At 35.1% G+C, this 19,876-nt stretch overlaps 1 protein-coding gene across 6 annotated transcripts in view; it reads right to left on the bottom strand.

The window, feature by feature from the left end:
- The window catches only part of ULK4 (unc-51 like kinase 4), a 245,766-nt gene that overhangs the window by 133,593 nt on the left and 92,297 nt on the right, over positions 1–19,876 (bottom strand). For all 6 annotated transcript variants that reach the window (XM_083825680.1, XM_083825679.1, XM_083825683.1 and 3 more), the window contains 3 exons: positions 16,468–16,519; positions 16,224–16,368; positions 10,837–10,929 (listed from right to left, as the gene is read on the bottom strand). In XM_083825680.1, coding sequence (XP_083681806.1) covers positions 10,837–10,929; positions 16,224–16,368; positions 16,468–16,519 — 290 coding nt within the window. The remainder of the gene's footprint in view (positions 1–10,836; positions 10,930–16,223; positions 16,369–16,467; positions 16,520–19,876) is intronic.

The raw sequence follows: 19,876 nt of genomic DNA, 5'->3' as shown, positions 1-19,876 counted from the left end.
TGAGAATTAAAATAAATGTAAAACTCCACTGTATACCTGAAGTAGAATAGTTGTTTCATACACCTTGAATATTTGCTACAACTGTAAACATATGTGAAATTCAAGGAAAACATTTTTCAAGAAGTAGAATATGAAGAACTGTATTAAATGTACAGATACACAGCAGCTTTGTTTTTATCATATATCAGCAGCTGAACTGTTGGTAACTTCCACTAACTACATGATGAAAGGTGCTTACTTTCAGTCCCAGTGTAAACTCAAAAATTGTCTGTGGCACACATTTATTGGAAAGGTGTCACTGCAATCCCAGTCATTTGCCAGCAGTCTCAGACAGCTTACTGAGGGAGAACAGAGTGTGCATTTTCAATTCCTGTTCAGTTTCCAGCCTCAAGATCCATATTTTTATAGGGATATGTCTTTTTATATGTTTGAACCACAACACACTGTGTTTTGCTGATTTCCCATTATGTTTTACAATTTTACCTTTGCCTATTTACAAGTGGAACAGAATACCTAACCTAAAATAATCCTAAATAATACCTAACCTAACGTAAATAGAGGAATCCTAAATAATACCTAACCTAAATAAATAAACCTAAAGAATACCTAACCTAAAATAACACCTAATCCTAAAATAAGTCTATGTTTTAAATATAAAAATATAATACAAAATGATTCTCAGGGAAATAGTAATTGTAAGAAGGCAAGAAAATTACATTAAGTTTAGAAAAGATTTAGAAGTGAAGAGTATGTGTTATCAGCTTCATGTATTATGCACCTACAGCGTGGTATAAAACAAGTAAACTGTATGTTGTAAACAATTTTTGTTAAGAGTAACAGAGTTCACATTATCAGAAAGGAGAGCAATGGGGACCTAAAAGTGATAGAACAATCAATAATTCTGTGGAAATAAATGCAAATCTTGCTTTAAAAAATGTATGTTTCACCAACATGTTCTTGGAATGTTTCTAAAACATAAACTTACAATATCAGATGAATCACAGAATCACAGAATTAAAGGGGTTGGAAGGGACCTCAAAAGATCATCGGGTCCACCCCCTCTGCCAAAGCAGGTTCCTTAGAGCAGGCTGCCCAGGTAGGCGTCCAGACGGGCCTTGAATATCTCCAGAGAAGGAGACTCCACAGCCTCCCTGGGCAGCCTGTCCCAGTGCTCCATCACCTTCACTGTGAAGAAGTTCTTTCGCATGTTGGTGCAGAACTTCCTGTGCTCTATCTTGTGGCCATGAATTGAAACACAATGAATTTTGAGGGTGGTCAAGTAGTGATGGTAATTTTTGATAATCCTATTCATGTCCTGAAGTTCAGAAAAGACACAATTGAAAAACTGTCAGTTTCAGCTATCGTATCATTCTTTGAAAAGCGATTTTAAGTATTATGCCTCATGGAATTTTTCAGTTTAAGGATGAAATTCACTAATTGTCACAAATTAAACTGATGAAAGTTTAAAAAATCTTACTTCCTTTAGGGATCCTAAAACACTGTTTTTATTTGGTTTCTTTTAAACCAATCTTTTGTTGCTGTTGTTAAAGCTTGAAGACTAATGTTTTCTGAAGTTGTTGCCAGGTTGTAATTGCATATTTTGACAATTGCAGGATCTGTGGCTAATGGAATATTAACAACTTCCAAATAAAAGAAGGCAAAGGCTTTTATAGATTTTAGATATATAACGTATATCCCGATGTTTCACAGAATTGTATCACCTATAATAAGTCAATAGCAGATTAGATCAGTTAATTCAACCATGTGTCAGATACTTTTCCAAAGCCTTTTAAATTATATATATATATATGTATATATATATTTAAGTTGTGTTTAAACATTTCTGCGTCATTCAAGCTTGAAATAGACTTCAACCTAAAATAGATTTAATTCCTTAAACCTAAAATTACGGTATCTCAAATAATTTTAATTGATTTGATATATGAAAAAAAACAAACCTCAGACAATTCTGCAAAACCCTTTAGTTCTATTTGAAAAACACAATACTACATCAAGAAACTCCTTTCTTGCTTCTGGCTTTCTATATCTAAGCATTCATGTCAGCAGATCTATTTGTGCAAATAAGGACCACAAGACTGAGTTCTTCAACAGGACAATTAAAATGAAACTCTGCATGCAATTTATTTTTATATGAACCTCGATATTTATTATTCCTAAGAAGCAATAAACACAATGTGTAGAAAGAAATGAGTGTGAGAAAGTACTTTATTCACCAAAATCAACATACTACCAGCAACCTGAGAATGACTCCAAGATAGCAATGCAGCCACTTTACATCTCAGACTCCCAACACTTTGTAAGTTAGGTAATAGATAATATTAATGAAAGCTTCTGAACCCAATATGGAATTTTGAAAGGTTTATACCTTTTGTAAGGTATAAAAACAAACACATCCCTTCCCTAAAATACTGACCTGTGTTTTCAATGCACTAAGTTATAAAGGTAAAATAGGTTTATGCCTTCATTGTAACTCTTTTGAGAATCCTCTCTCTTTTTACATCTCCTGCAGATCATGACAGAGCAAGAAGCAATAAAGCAACATAAAGGATATTATGTGAGTTTTTTTGGTACTGTTTTAAAATACAGTCTACAGTACTGTAAGACTTTCAACATACTTCCCCAATACAAACAAAATTTTTGCTGAATTTGAAAGAGCAACAACAAAAAATCCCTTGTATTGATAGAAGACTGATTAGGAGAAAATGGAAGAGAGTGGGTGAGATAAAAGCAAAGATCCCACTTCACACACCAGAGATCACTTCTTCAGGCAGCTGAGCAACATTGATTTCAAGTGTTCTTGATTCCTATGAAATTTCATTCTACTACAGAACAAAAGGGATGTTACAATCTCTGAAGAATAGCTGAAGTTTGAAACAGAGACCCAAGAGAAGGTTGGCAAGCCTGCCACAAAGCAAGACCTTTTCTTCACAAAAGCACTATCTTATGATATTTCTCTTGCATTTCTTAGATATTTTTAAAATAATTAAGGAATACCTCAAGGAGAAAAGAGACATTAAAGTGAATGTAAGCCATCCATTCAACAGTAGGATTAAAATCTGAATTGAAAATGAATATTAACATGTCAGTTTTTAATTTGTGTAGAGCCTGCATTTTGCATGTCTGACTAATTCTATCTGTTCATAGAATCATACTGTCATTCAGGTTAGAAGAGACCTCTAAGATCATCTAGTCCAACCTTTAACCTAGTACAAATGTCCACCACTAAACCATGCTACTAAGTTCTAAATCTACACATTTCTTGAAGACCTCCAGGGATGGTGACTCAACCACTTCCCTGGGCAGCCTGTTCTAATGCCACACAACACTTTAGTAAAGAATTTTCTCCAAATATCCAACCTGTTCTTTCTATGCAGAATCTCCAGGGAAGAAACTGGTAAATATTTTGGAACTCACTAATAACCCAAACCCATTTTCTATTACTGAGAGAATGGGAATATGTATAAATCTGTTCTAGCTGGAAAAAAAATCTAGGTAAACATGAAGCATTTAAAAAAATAATTTTTAATAAAAACTAGCTACCTTGCTAAAACAAACAAACAAACAAACAACCTTATCTATAATCATTTAATAAAATTTTAACAAGGTAGAGCACCACCATACAGTGTTAAGAGAACAAGGTTATCTTTCAATTCTTTGAAGATTTCCTCAAAAAAAAATAAAATAATAATAACATAAACAAGAAAATATAGAGAAAATTTGGGAATAACAGCACTTCTGTGTTGCATTTGCATGAGGATTTATGTGACTTCATGGTCCTAGGAGTTCCAGTTATAAAAAAGAAAAGAATGAATGCCTAAAATCAGGTTTGCAATATTCAGAACACTGAGCAGGGATCTGGCTCATCTAACCAACAGGAAACACTGAAGCCTTACAAATCCTCCCATCCTCCAGGTTCAGAAATCACTAAACACTTCGGATTCACAGCTTCATACAATATTTAGTTCTCTTTTTAAAAAGGGTAGGTTTTTTGTTTGTTTGTTTTTAAATGTTTACCGATTGTCTTCCTTAGAATTGCAACATAGACTCAGGTTCCAACCCCTTCTTTAATCTCAGCCTCTTTTCTTCAGAGAAATCTGGCTATCCAGTAGGCTATGTTCTCCCTACATTGGGTTATATTCCACACTCTCTCTGTGATGCTGTCCTACTGAAAATAAAGGTAATTACAGATTTATTAGACCAGACAGCAAGTATTAACATATGCTTGCCTTCTTCCTTGTCTTTCATGGGCACCTACTGCTGATGGCATTTTAGATTTGCTTCATGCTAAAGACAGTTTGTGGCAGAATTGAATTCACTGAAGCCTGAAACTCCAACTGTACTACACTGACCAGCTGCCCCTCCTCATTAACTGCTTGTTTTTTTAATTCCTATTTATAGTCACAACAGCAAAAAATCATTATTGAAAGTAAAAACAACCAAAAAATGAATGGTATTTTCTCCTTCCATTTAATGTTTTACATTAAAAGAGCAGATATGAACCTTACAGTATGACATTTTTCAACAATTGACTTAACAACAATAGTAACATCAAATAGTAGCTTCGTATTTCTAAAATTGAGACATTCAGCAACTGATCAGCAACACGAAAGAGGAAACAAAATTACAGGTTTAAGGTTAATAGTTAATTTCTTTACTCAAGGGAAATTCTAATAAAATGTAACACTAAGGAGTCGTGTTTTACATTAAAAATGGAGATTACTATTGCAGTCAGTACATGACTAAACTATGAGAACTCACTTGCAACAGTGAACTCTGACCATTGCCTTTGATATGAATTACAGTGACGTGTGATTTGACAACAGTGTTATTAGCTGACACACAACTTAACATTTCAAGAGTCTATTTCTGGGTAAGTCTTCCCGCCTAGTGTTATTCAATAAAGCAGCATATATGCAAATCTTATACCAAATTACACAAATTGCAAACATCGTATGAATTCTTTGCCGTTATATATTAGCACTATCTCTCTAACAAGAAAATGAGGGTTTCTACAGCTCAGTTTTCATAGATGTGAAACTAGTGTAATCGGAATCAGGTTCAAAATCTACATAAATATTGCCCAAAGTTCCAATAAAAATGTATCATCATCTGACAATCTCTTTCAATCCGTCCACATTGTAATTTTCTCACTGATTTTGTATACCTCTAAGGCATAATCTTACTGTTCACCTCAGTTGGACTGGCCCCTGTAGGCTTACCTATTACCAGAAATTCTCCATATTATTTTATTCATATTCATTACAGAAAACAAGAAAACGCATAAAAACCAGTCAAGTAATTTAGAAACAAATACTTTTTTTAAAGCTAGAACTTCAACCTTAAACTAGGAAATTAAGATGACTAATGATCAGAACAAAGTGTTTTTAAAGCAATTAATTCAGGCACAGATTAGTCAATTCACCAGGAGAGGAAAGGACTGAAGTGCTAGCTCTCTAGCAAAGAACATACCATACACAAAGGTAATCTATGGAAAATGCTAACAAGTGCTTGTGAACTGAAAAAAAAATCTACCAACATGAACCAATTAAAAGCACCACATTGAACTACTAAGGTTTTTTTTAATTTACTTATTTGAAATGAAGGGTATGCATATTTGATGGATCATTTCAGAATATACTGAAATGTATACAAATGCTAATGTAAAAACATGATGTATGAGAAAATGATCAACCCATTACCAACAGTGATTGTAAATGTGCCGTTAAAGGCCTTTAATAGATAATGCATGGGTATGAACAATAACATAAATGCGAAGTTCAAAAATTGGACCATTCATGATTGATTTTTGGATGATTCCAAAGACGTTGTGATAAAGAGTTACTTTATTTAGTCAAGACAATCTCCTGAGGTGTACATGGTCAATCCATCTATCATCATCTCAGATACTAGACCTGTGGCACATAGAAGCAGCAGATAATTTGTTGCAGCATCTTTCTATTTCATTTTCTGCCATCTCTTCCTCTTTCTTAGAGTGGTGCCTAATGTCTGTCTGGGAAATTTATAGTAGGGACAGTGGGTGGGGAAAGTTCTTCAATTTCCTCCCTTCCTTCAATTCACCATAAATCTAAGAAGGGTCACAACATTAGTTTTTAAACGATTTTTTGTCCCTCAGGAAATGACCTTAATAACAGAATACTGGAACATGTCCTACTCTCATGATTATCATCTGATGCAATATATGACATTTATCTTTAAGTTTCAGCTCTTGAAGTCAAGTAAGCATCAGCTTTCATGTGCAGAGTCACATAATAAAACAGGGTGCACAGAAGAAGGCCAAGTGACAGGGACAGCTAAGAGTTTATGGTATACAGCTTTCTACCACTTCTAAGAGTTCAGTCCCCAGATCTTGTCTCCTTTGGAGTTACAGATGAATTGTGAATTTAATTTAGATGTAATTGTGAATTTAAGGTCTTTGACATACCCTCATTTGTCTATAAGTGTTTTAGGTTTTAAAATGCCACTGTAAAACTGCAGATCTGAGATATGTGAGCATCAATGCCATCCATAATACAGTTTCAGTACCTGTCCAAACATTGATGACTTTGGGCTACAGGTATACAATATTCCTTTAGCTCTCCTCTTACCTCCACTCTATTTGCCTGTCTTCCTTCCTTGCAACCAAAAATGTATATTATTCCAGCAATCCATAAAGACCAGACTCCATAGTTTCAAGTGTAATAGCTTTCAGGTGTATTCATGTTTTCAAATACCATAAGTTTCCAACTACAGACAAGTCAAGTATTTTCATAAAAGAACATACAGCAAAACACATAGCTACATTTCATAACCTTACCTAACAATTCTGCATCTGAGTAAAATCCAACAAAACTAATTAACGGGGGGGGGGGCGGGAAGGGAAGAGGATGCAAATTTTCTGTTGTTCGAGATTCACTTCATGAATTAAGCTACACATTTCCTGAATATCACAGATTTCTTCTTAAAATCATCCATTTCAAAATAGCTAAAGGCAAACTCTGCTATTATTGCATTGGCCTTACCATACACAATTTTTCTTACCATAAAATATTAAAAATTCTTGAAAATACAAGCCAATAGGTTTTTAGAAGATCTGTGACAGAATACTATCAGCAACTCTAAAGGCCAGACTAGCTTTGAGTCAAGCATAAGATAGGTAACTGACAGACAAGTTCCATTCAAAGCTCATCCTTCTAATACCTGACATTTTCTCATTACAGATTCACAGATTTCTCTAGGTTGGAAGAGACCTCAAGATCATCGAGTCCAACCTCCGACCTAACACTAAGTACTCCACTAAACCATATCCCTAAGCTCTACATCTAAACGTCTTTTAAAGACCTCCAGGGATGGTGACTCCACCACCTCCCTGGGCAGCCCGTTCCAATGCTTAACAACCCTTTCGGTAAAGAAGTACTTCCTAACATCCAACCTAAAACTCCCCTGTCGCAACTTTAGCCCATTCCCCCTCGTCCTGTCACCAGGCACGTGGGAGAATAGACCAACCCCCACCTCTCTACAGCCTCCTTTCAGGTAACTGTAGAGAGCGATGAGGTCTCCCCTGAGCCTCCTCCTCTCCAGGCTGAACAAGCCCAGCTCCCTCAGCCGCTCCTCGTAAGACTTGTTCTCCAGACCCCTCACCAGCTTGGTCGCCCTTCTCTGGACTCGCTCGAGCACGTCCATGTCCTTCCTGTAGCGAGGGGCCCAAAACTGAACACAGTACTCGAGGTGCGGCCTCACCAGAGCCGAGTACAGGGGCACAATCACTTCCCTCGACCTGGTGGCCACACTGCTTCTTATACAGGCCAGGATGCCGTTGGCCTTCTTGGCCACCTGGGCACACTGCTGGCTCATATTCAGCCGACTATCCACCAATACTCCCAGGTCCTTCTCGGCCAGGCAGCTTTCCAGCCACTCATCTCCCAGCCTGTAGCTCTGCTTGGGGTTGTTGCAGCCCAGGTGCAGGACCCGGCACTTGGCCTTGTTGAACTTCATGCAGTTAAATTAAATTAATGCTAAGTGAGGGTGTATGACACAGCAGTTGTTGCATGATGTAAAAGGGAAAAGGTATATAAAGGAAACATTAGACTCATTTATATTCTAACCCTTTAAGGAGAAAATGAACAACAAAATACTCATCCCCTCCCAAAACAACGTTTTATTCTTATGGATGCTCATATATTCAGATGTCCAAATACTAAATGTGCTTATTGAAACATGGAAGTTTTTTTTTTCTTTTACAGCTACCACCTTACACATGCTGGAACTTATGTTTGTGAAAGATCCAATTCTGCAGCATGTTAATGGGACATAAGTAGAATTATCCATTGCTAAATTGAAGAGAAACAGAGTGGAACAGCTCCAGGAATAGAGAATACTATAAACAACCCCAAAAGTGAAGCAATGGCAAAGATTACAAGGCATTTTTCGTATTTTTACAAATGTTAAATACTTAAGACACTTAAAATATGTATAGCACATTACCAGTATTTTATAAAACATTAAAAATATAGTACTCGAATAACTGTACTGATGTCATGTAGAAAAAAAGTGTTCAAAATAGTAAAAAAGATGATTGAAAATTTTTTCTTTGGTATCACAACAATTTAGCTAATGTACAGTGTCCGCTACAAACTAAGGACACAAAACATTAGAATGCATCTGTCTCTTTTCAAATGCTAAAGTAAGAACTTCTCAAATGTTGATGCCTCTACTGGGGAGCACATAGAAAGAAACTGAGGAGAATAGAAAGAAGAGATAAACTTGAGAAACAAACAAGAAACATGGTCAGATTAAAGAAGAAAGAGAAAAGAAAGGAAATAATGTATTAGTTTAGCATTTCTGAGAAGAGGCTATCTGATGACACAAACTAAAAGACAGTAGCCCTCACCTTCATCCAAATTCACTTTTTTAATTTGGAATAAGATTAATAAGTTATTTTTGAAAGATGTGAATGCAATAAGTGAAGCGCTAAATTAATATTTTGCCATTTCACAACAACCTTTTTTGCTACCACCTTTTTTTTTCATTTCAATTAACTCAAAGGAGAAGGCATTCATCCTTCAAAGCCAGGTGTTGTGGATGAAATATAAACTTAGAGAAACCATGGAGACTTGATGAAAATTGGCCCTCATCACTAACACCAGTACTAAAATATAGTGGAGTTTTTCCCACAAAGAACAAATTTACTCCTGAAGGATTTTTGTCCAGTGTTACCTACATACTTCCCATCACAATAATCACAGATTCTTTCCATGTGCCTAATGAAATGCAAAAAAGAGCATATGTTGTAATTCTGAGCTACATATGTACTGATATTTTAGTGCTCAAACCAAAATACAATCAGCTGTGACCTACTGTTTATCTGCATTAACCAGCATTTATCTGGTTTCAGCTTTGTTACCTAGCAGTTTGTGAAAATACGAAGATATTATGAATTTCTGTCACAGTTTTGATGTATGGGCTAATTTCAGCTAAAGTAATTGGGAAGTCAAAGAATCAGGAGGAAGACAGACCAAGAGACTTGCATAATCTCTTCTCCTTCAGAAATCTAGCCAAACAAATTATTCAGTGAAAGTAAAAGAAAGCCAGCAAGACACAGGAGAAATGGGATGATTACAGATGTGTAATGAATACATAAGATTCCTCAAATAAAGAGAATTCATTAGGCAGAGGAAGAGCACTACTATAATAGCCAGTGTTCTAGTTACAGAAATATTTTATTGTAATGCTTGAAGAATTAAAATCTCTGTAGGTTAATGCTAAAAATAGAAAGCTGTATTATACTCACTATACATAAAAGTCTGCAGTAGCATAAACAGATCATAAACAATAAAAACTGTATACATATAAATACAATTGAACACCACCCTCACTGTATTCAAACTGTTTAAAATCTCAAGCCACTCAATTTTCTGGTTCATTTTTAGTCTAGTTAGTATATCAAAATAACACCGTAGAATATGAAAAGACAATGTTTTCATCTTTTGCAAGATCAATGGGAGAACAATTTAAATTTCCTTTTGTATAAATATTTTAGAGTTATATATATGCTAATATATATTTTATATTAAAATAATTTATATATGAAGTCTTGTGCTTATTTTAATTAGTCAAAGCAAGACAGTACAGTATGCAGTGACTTCTTAGCCGTAACACTATCAGATACCACAAATGGACATTGGTAAGTGCAAAAAGAACCTGATTTTCCTGATCAGAGGAGAGGAATAGCTATGTGTGTCCATATGGGAGAGGTATGCTTCTCCCCCCCCCCTTTTTTTTTTTTGGATCATCACAGCTTAAAGAGTGTCTCCTTCCCGTTGTTCTAGTAAGATATTTTTAAACATATTGGGTGTACCTATACCAAACATTAAAATCAATATTTAAGAACTTATTTAGGATAGTGATATTTGCAGAAAAACTGGATAACTTTAAAGTGACTTAAATGGTCTAAACCATTTACAAAGACACCACCTCTTCCTAGCACAAGTATGCTTAGCTGGACAATAGTTTAGATAATGTTTTGGTATTGAAATTATCATTAAAATGTTCTTTAAAATTAATATTAAAAATATATTATTTTTGTCTTTAATATTTCATTGGCTAAATTCCTATTAAAATAAGCAGGATCATATAGAAATAGCACAAAAGCCATAAGGTTATGTTCTATAACAAATACTCTACACAATTTTTCTAAATCTCCTAAGTGCCAGTCAAAATAGTATGACAGTGAGAGTTACATTATTGTTAAGTCCTAATTCAAAAAATAAATTGAAACAGAAAGCACACAGAACAACAGAAAATGGATAGTTACATCACCTCACAGAAGCGGGGCTGTGTTCAGTCAAGGCCACCAGCAGTTTCAGAGCATACACTGGTACTGGGTCTGGAGCCATTAGAATGTACCCGTACCTGAAGGGGAAGAGAATAGCAACATTGAAAAAAATATATAAAACCAAGAGCTGTGCGTTAATAAGTTGATGCTATTAAAAACACGTTTCCAAACTTTATAATAACCACAATGGAAATGCAATGCTGTTTGGAACTACACAAAGCAATAAACAAGATCTATTTAGAAACAGTATTTAAAAAACATCAGATTAACTTTTAAAACATCATTAATAAAAGAACTAATTACTTTTTTATATGGAGATATACATACATAAATACATAATATTTATGCAATGTTTTAAAACATTTATAAATGTATATGATTTAATATACATTTTTAAAACAATGTTTATTCAGAGCGACAGTGAAGATAAAAACTACAAAAGAAATATCTATGAAACATTTCAAAACATCACCTTCTGGATATCTTGGTAAAGGAAAACAGGCTGCTGAAACATAAAATGGACCTTGCTCCTGCTGCTGGTTTTCCAGTAATATTCCCCCAACAAATGACTATTTTTATTTTATCTTTTTAAAATAGAAATATATCTGGAGGGGAATGGTGTACAATGACGGAGGAGAGATCAATGTAAGCATAAAGAAAACAGACACAGCCAAGTCAAAACCTCATCTATGATTACAAGTAGTGCTACTCCAAACATGTGGAAGTAATAGAATTGTAAGCATGTACTGATTTGTAAAAGAAAAATATGAAGAATTAATCAAATACAAATAAAATGATGATTTGCAGGAAAATGTGGTAGGTTATCATGTTTTGTGCACCAAAATACTTTCACATTTTTTTGTCTTGGGTTCTGATGCAGGAGGGAGGGGGATGAGCAAAAATCAAGCAAATAAATGGGAAATTTGCTTCATGTGTTAGCATCCCTCCTCGTGTCTGAACTGAGGGATCTGAATCACTTCCCAACATGTTGGCATGTACCCTCACGTGTGCTAGCTCTTCTGTGGAACAAATATCCCCTCTCCACAGGGACCACACCTCAGCACTGATTTGCACAGGAAAGTAATCTAGAAGGTGATGTACTTTCTGGCCAAGTCTCTCACCTGGACAGCTCTAAGAAAAGAAGGGTAAAGCACACCAGTTCCACATTCTTGATGTAGCCTGCTAGACTTCCTTCATAAGAGGTGAACCTTCCAAACAAGCACACAGACTACAACCAACGTATCACAGCTGCTACATACCAGCCTGAATGTGCTGCCACAGAGCCACAAAGCACTCACATGCCACTGAACCTACTCTGTAGACCAATGAGTAGTCAATGTTGGCTTCACGTCTCTGGTGATCAGAATTATTCCTTTAAAAGAACAGATTCCAGTTCCTCAAAGAAAACTATTTCTCACTGGTGATTGAAAAGTCCTTTTCTTCATAAAGGGAGAAAATACTATAATGCATTAGTGCATTATTAATGCACACCGATCCTGGAACCCTACATGCATGGAGTACATATTTCTACAAAGCATAATGGAATTATTTGCCCCCCCCCGCCTTTTTTTTTTTCTTTTTTTTTTTTTGTTCCTCAGGATCCACAAGTAAGAGGCAAGCAGAGATGCTATAAAGTGACTTAAGTGTCAGAAGTCATCTGCTCACTGCACAAGACATGGATTTAGTTCTCCAGAATGGTAATTCCTAGCAATAATAATGAATGAATCAGCCATGCTAGCTTAAAAATCTGATACTTTGTGATATACTTGCTTTATTATAAGCACATCGATACCTTCTCTAAATGGAGTCCACTTTAAAGCATTTTAAGCCATCTATTTATTACATCTGAGAGAGATTAGTAATAATCTGCACACTTAGCAGCATAATTCCTTGGAGTTCAATTTAAAAACGTCTTTATTTCCTTTTACTTCAAACTCTATTTTTTCTCCAAAGAAAGCATTAGTAAAAAATATTTCTAAGGGAAGGTGCAGTGATCCATCAAACCAGATACCACATGAGAAAACACAGATTACTAAAAAACACAGATTACTAAAAAATTAATGTAAACACATAGCTTGAATAAAGACCGTTAGGAACTATGAATATATGAATCTTCTGTTAAGGGAAAATATTCTGTGCTTGAGAGACTTTGTTAAATGAATGAGTTCATTCAATGATTTCCTTGCCACTTCAAAATGTAAACTAATTTAGTAACGACAGTTTTAGAAAGCATTTTATAATAGTTCTGCAAACTCTCTGTACTGCAGTGCAAGAAGTTATTTTGTCAGTCTTTTCCATAAGCAAGAGTGAAAAGAGGACTTAAAGATTGTAGGATATGGATTCTCTTAAGCTCTTAAAGACTAAACATTTTATCTACAAATTATTTCAAGTATCCAGGATTTTGTACTTGAAGAACTGGTTTGACAGTCTACTGAGAGCAAGCTAATCTTTAAAAACACATTCCTCTCCTGTTGCTGGTTCCAACACAAATTTGAAATGATGGTATGTCAAATCATATTGGAATATTAAGGAATATTAAGAATTAAATGAGAAAGGGCTGATGTTTGAATTTCTGATTTAAAAACCTGGATATGTAATAGAAATTATTTACTTCATTCATTTCCTGTAGAAAAAAGTTTAATTTTGGTTACAAAAAGCTCAGGAAAAGTAACTTCTCAATGAAGTGAAATCAAATGAGACTATTTCATTTGAACGAAGTCCTATAAGGAAGTTAATCTTCAGATCTACAAATGAACAAATATTTAATGAAAGAACATTCTACTGATGATAGAAAAGATGTGGAAAAAATTGTTAAGCACTTATTTTTCCCGCATTGACAGGAAATTTATATTTCATGCATAGTGACCAAAATCCTACTTCCTGTGTTAAATTGTTAAATCTAGATGCCCCTCTGATGAATACCCAATAGCTCTCATCTCTCAAAAAGCAGGATTAAGAGGAGTAGAAATACCTTCTTCCCCACAGAGTGCCCATGATCAAACAGCCATTACATTTCTTATCTTTTGACTGTCCTCCACCTGAGTCACATTCTGTCCCATCCTTTGTCCAGGAACAAAAAGACTAAACAACTTCAGCAAACATCTCTTCAGCCTCTAAATACAGGCTTTACTTTCTATATCATAGTTTTCAAGTAACTGTTACTTCTTGGGGTAGAGCCTGCATCTTAGGCCTCTCTTCACAGATTTAGGCCAGACTCCTTTGCATTCAGATAAAGCTTCTATTGAGATCTGTGGAGACTGTATGAAGATTCATTCCTAACTCCCATAAATATTTTCTGATCCATACATCGAACACTGTTGAACAAAACTTACCTTTAGTGTCTTTTCTGACATCTAAGGCAGCTGCTTTGGTCTTCCTTTAGTCTCCTTTTCTAATTTTTCTCAAAGTTGAGTTTTGAGAGTTTCAAATCAAAACTCAGTTTTAATTTTCTTTTCTGCAGAAAATCCTTCAACCCTCCTCTGCTTTTTGTTCCACCTGTGTCTTTTTGCATTGATTACCTGCTCCCCACATCTGAACATATTTACTAAGCATTGGATCAACCTGCAGGTTCAAATAATGTATTAAATACATCAACACTAGTTAACTCTTTTTTAATTACTAGAAGATTTACATGCTCTTCTGCCATGCTCCTGAACTAGAGTAAAATTTGTTTATATCTAGCTCAGGTAAATTCCAATTATCTTTTTTTTTTTTTTTTTTTCTTAAAATAGTCTCAAAATGCTTTTCAAATGCAAGTATTATCTCATCTCTATTGGTGAGAAAAAAGGAACTGATTCAGGAAATATTTAAGCCAAGCCTGGAACCAAGATTCTGAGCTACTGCAAGACTTCTTTTATACATCTACGATATAATGCATGCAAAGATAGCACAACTGAATTCTCCAAAGTAGAATCATATTTAGTCTCAGACCATAATACAGCTTTGTCACCCAATTGAGCTAATTAGAAGAGGAGACAGTAGTACATTGGTTGTCTTCCTTCTACTTTGGAGTTAGCCTGACCCCTCCCTCAGCTCTATGAGAAACATGTTATAAGATGGGCATGTCTTCAAAGGGCAAGTTTCAAAGCAAAGACAGAACTTGGTCTTGCTTGACTTAAAGTCTCTTCCCCTATCTGAAGAAAAGTATCTGACAGCTTTTAATAATATGTATACTTTATTCTTTAATATTTCTAGTTTCCATTTTAATTCATACTAAAAAACTCTGTTTTCCATTTCAAAAAACAGTGTGAAGAAAGATCTGAAAATTAGCTTTTCTATATATCACTAAGATTTCCTTCCAATTTTCTCTCACAAAGAAAAGTTTACAAATATTGCACAGACAGAACTTTGGTTCTCAAATTTTAAGAGTATTAGTCAATTAGCAAGAGACAGTCTCATTTTTAGGGAACGCACTATGTTTCTGATCATAATCCAGCATCCATTCCTCCACCCTTCTGTCACTTACTGAATGTAGGGGTGGGGAACAATTTCCTCACTTAGGGCAGCTAAGTATTGACAATTACTAACTTTGGAAGACCACACATTAAAATGCACTGTAACATTATCCTGGAATAACGTGAAAGATAATTCTTACTGTACACACCTTATGTTTGTGTTTTCTTTCCCTCTACTGAGATGTTATCAGCTCACAGTATACATATGCATAACACATGCAGGTGAGCATAAAGACAGAATCACAGGGGGTTGGAAGGGACCTCCAGGTTGGACCATCGGGTCCAACCCCCTGCCAAAGCAGGTTCAGATCCAAGTCATTTTGAAATGACAGGCCTCATTTGCCATATAAATTAAGTTCCAGGCCACAGCTGGCCCACAGGCTGTAGTTTCATCCACTAGTATAGGGTTTTTCTGTTGCTTAGGGCAGTGGGAAAGGACAGCAGTTTAGACACAATAACCCTTCTGTGAACATGGAGGACTAATCCATCGTGTACTTTTCCTTTTTTTAAAAGTTATAAGCCATTCCATATGATCTTAAAATGTCTTCCAGGAGGCCACAGTACCCACAACAGTGAAGATGTTGGTGTTAGAATGCTCTGACTTTATCAGCTGAACAAAGAGAAGGTATTTAAATCACAGCTAGGGGAAACTTCAAGAAACAAGAGCAGCCAGAGGCACAGTATCACCAAGATGCAAAAATGAGTGTCAGACAGAAGTTGTGGTTGTGTTATAAACAACCAAATTCTGAATTAACCTAGGATAGAGACGTTGGGCACAGAACTCAGACAGCAGCTAATTACCACTTCTTTTTTTCATTTTGCCATTTAAACATAAAAAAGGTATTTAAAACAAATATGCTGTCAAAATGGATTGAATATCAAGTTATTCCCCACTAAAGCAGCAATATTATACTTACTGAGGCAGCAAGGAATCTCTAATGAGAGACAGAAGCTTGCTGTTTGAGTCGAGGCTCTCCCCTTTCTCCTCAGCCATGACCTCGTGGCTTAAGAGCAGTGATGTGGTTTCTGAGAGCAACCGCAAGCTGAAGAGTCTCCATTCCACTTAAAAATAAAGGTGCCAAGAATGTGACCACACTGAAGTCTAATTAAAACAAAATGTGGAATTCATGGAAACTGTAGTTGATGTGGCCGTATACTTACCATTCTGACCATGGACCAAAGAAACTAGTGGTGGGAGGACACAGTCTTCAACCTAAAACAGAGAATTAGAAAGATCTGGTTTAGATTATTCATGGGGAAAAATAGAACAGAGACATATCTATGTTTATTCCACTGCTGGAGCCCTTAATCAAAGAGATGAATAATCACGGAAAACCATCCATAATCACACTTATAAAGCCACCAAGTACACTTTTCTCTGGTAAGCTGTCATAAAGTTACAGACAGTAACTTATACAGAAAACAATATCAACTTTGGTATAATTCATTGAGAGTGCATTTTCATTTAAAATACAGAATTTAGTGCAGATGTAAGACATTAAGCAAAAAGAATATTAGAGTATCTATTAGTCCTGATGTATTAATCCATAAACTAGACATCAAATAGAGTGAGGAAAAAACATCCTAAGAAACATGCTTCTAAACCAAATCTGTATATAGCTAAAATATAACAGGTAAGACTTACTACCTCTAATGAAACATCCTTAAGCTTAGTAGAGAGTCTTGATAAAACTTCAATTTCTTCCATTCTGGCAATACGTAGATTACCATTAAAATTTAAGTTTACAGACTTAAGATTTAAAATATGGGGGAAAATAAATCAGTCAACTCTTTATTATCCATGAGTGTACTGAATTACAGATTGATCATCATCTGTCAGAACTAGTCAGCTTAGTTCCATCTGAAATCAACTTCTGGCAAACTATGATATAACTTAGTTTTATATATTTAATATTAAAAATAGAGTACTATAAGTATTCTATCTAAGAGAATACATTGCTAAGTCTTAAATCATTAGTAAAAAAAAATTATTTAGACCGTACACCTTAATATGAGCAAAAAATGAAATAATTACATGAAAAATCGGAATGACATCTTTGTATATGAATACAATATTAAGCTATTTATTCTGATAACTTAAGACCTGATCCTTTGTCCAGGACAGACTTTAGATCAAAATTAAGAATCACAGCCATAATCTGAAGAAAATTGTTTATCCTACTTTTGGGTGCCTGAAGTAGGACTGAAAAGCAAAAGAGAGTGGAAATAGTATGGAAACTACTATTAATTCTCATAAATCTAGATGGAGATGGTCTGAAATAATATCTCCTAAATACTCCAGGATGGACAGTCTCCTCTACTTTGCAGATATTTTTTTCTTCAAAATGATTACTGTTCTACTTGCAGATTATTCCACACACATTTTATCACTCTGTTCCTTCAGAGGTACTCTCCTGTACTACCCTGCCCATACTGCCATTGTGCTACTCCAGATTTGCTGACAGCATCTCCTCCTTGGTGACTGGTTTGGAAACATACCTCTAGCCTCAACATATTCTCAAAGAGAATAGGGAGGTATACTAAGTATACAGATGCAGATGGTGCAAAACAACATCAGCATGAAGAGACATGAGAATGGGAATGTCATTTAGGACTTGCTGCAGAAAGAAATACTGCCTTGTTATGCTTCAGCTATGGCGTTACTCAGGATTATTCAAAAAAAAAGAAGAAGGTCAAACATTTATTAAGGTATTGGAGTATATTTTTATATTGTTTGTCCTAGTTCTCCCATTCTATTTGAATCCAGCACGTGCTGTAAGGGAGTATATGTTATCTATATATACAAGAAGCAAGTTGTTTTCCTACAAAACTTGCTGTTTAATAAGACAGGCATGACAGGGTTATCTGTTTTGTTTTGTCTGTGTTTGTATGCCATGGTCCTCTAAGAAGAGTGACTGGGTCAGGCAGAAAAGGAGATTCTCTGGCATGAGAATAAACTGATCATTCTCAGGGGGCTAAACTTGCAGATTTCAGGTGACGGTAGCAGGAAGAAAATCCATTTTAATTTCTATTCTTTCATTAAATAATCATTTTTCTTTCTATTTAAAAGACATTCTAACAAATATTTATCAAAACTTGCAGCGATTAAAAACCTTTTTAGCCTCCTTTGGGAACTTCACTCTAAGGAAAAGGCTGAGGCAGAACCACCTCTAAAGTTTCCCAGCTCAAGGTTATTCCACAAATCACATTAAAAGTTAGGAAGAAGTTTATAATCAAAACACAGACCCCTTATAGTTTATTAAATATCAATTTAGATACTTAATTTATATTGTTTCGGGGGAGATGAATGGACAGCCTGGTAATTTTTAAGTATGCATCATGGCTACGCAGCTTGCTCTTGGTTTTCTTTATACAAATAAAATTACTGTGTAGGCTTTTACTACACCATGAATAGGATTTGGTGTAATAAGACTGGGTTATAATTCCCCATGTGTTTTGTTTTAGTGATTAAAATCTAGAAGATTTTAACTCCTCTAGAGTTAAGCAGCCACTATTAAGAAAAAGCTACAGAAGCTGAAAATACATAATGAAAAGGGGTCACTACATGAAATTAGACTCTAGTTAGCAGTAACTAGAGCTATTCCAGTTAACTATTTCATTGTTAGTTGGTGGTCTCTGTTAAAGGAATCCCTGGCTTTAAGGGATTTGTTTAGACTTTGGCTTTTTTTCACTTCTGAAAAATTACAAAGAATCCCTTTGTTACATGCTTTCCATAACAGAGGTAAAGGACTCTGCTTGAGGTATGGAAGTCAGTTTATTCTTGCAAGTAAAGATAGCCTTTATACCTGTACAGATAATGCTATGTATCATGCATGTAGCTAGAGCGTTTTGTAATGTCATCATTTTGAAATATTTCATCTTAGTCTGTAGTAAGATAAATAATACACTACACTCCAAAAGCTCCATTTGTAGGTCTCTAAGGTGTTCTGCAAATGGTAATTGATCGGTTATCACAAACTTGTGAGGTTAAAAAATATATGTACATAAGGTTCTTCAATCCAAAAAAAAAAATTCAACCTACTGCAATGCTCCTCAAATGAAGAGACACATTTAAGTAGTAAATTAAAGGTGTCAGAAAGAAACAAGGCAAAAGAGCATCTCTCATTTATCTGAAGCAATGGATGTGGAATATTAAAAATCACTTAGCAGCAGCATTGACTCAGACTGACACTGATTAAGATGGCAGTACACAGCAGCATGATGCAACTTTGATTTCTGAAACCTAGATTTCCTTTCATTTTCATCTAGTATTAATGACAGTCATTCCACATTAGATAATGTAGTCAAACCAGTCGTGTTTTCTAAGATAAATGTATTTTAATAATCATTGTAAAGAATATTCTTTAGGTCTTAAATAATTTTAGCAGCTTTTTCTGACCTTTTGCTGATAGAAGCCTCAGTTTTGGCAAACAATCTGTTTAGAATGGAACGCTCCATAGCAGGTGTTTGCCTCATTTCAATTTGGTGTGGTAGCACTAATTCTGTGGAAAATTATTTTGTGATGCAATGTGTACACAAATTTAAAAACAAGATATCAAGGTGAAATAAA

The sequence above is a fragment of the Anser anser genome, assembly GCF_964211835.1.
Source record: "Anser anser genome assembly, chromosome: 2".
NCBI lineage: Eukaryota > Metazoa > Chordata > Aves > Anseriformes > Anatidae > Anser > Anser anser.
Note: the sequence above shows the minus strand (reverse complement) of the source record. Positions and strands in the feature narration are given on the sequence as shown.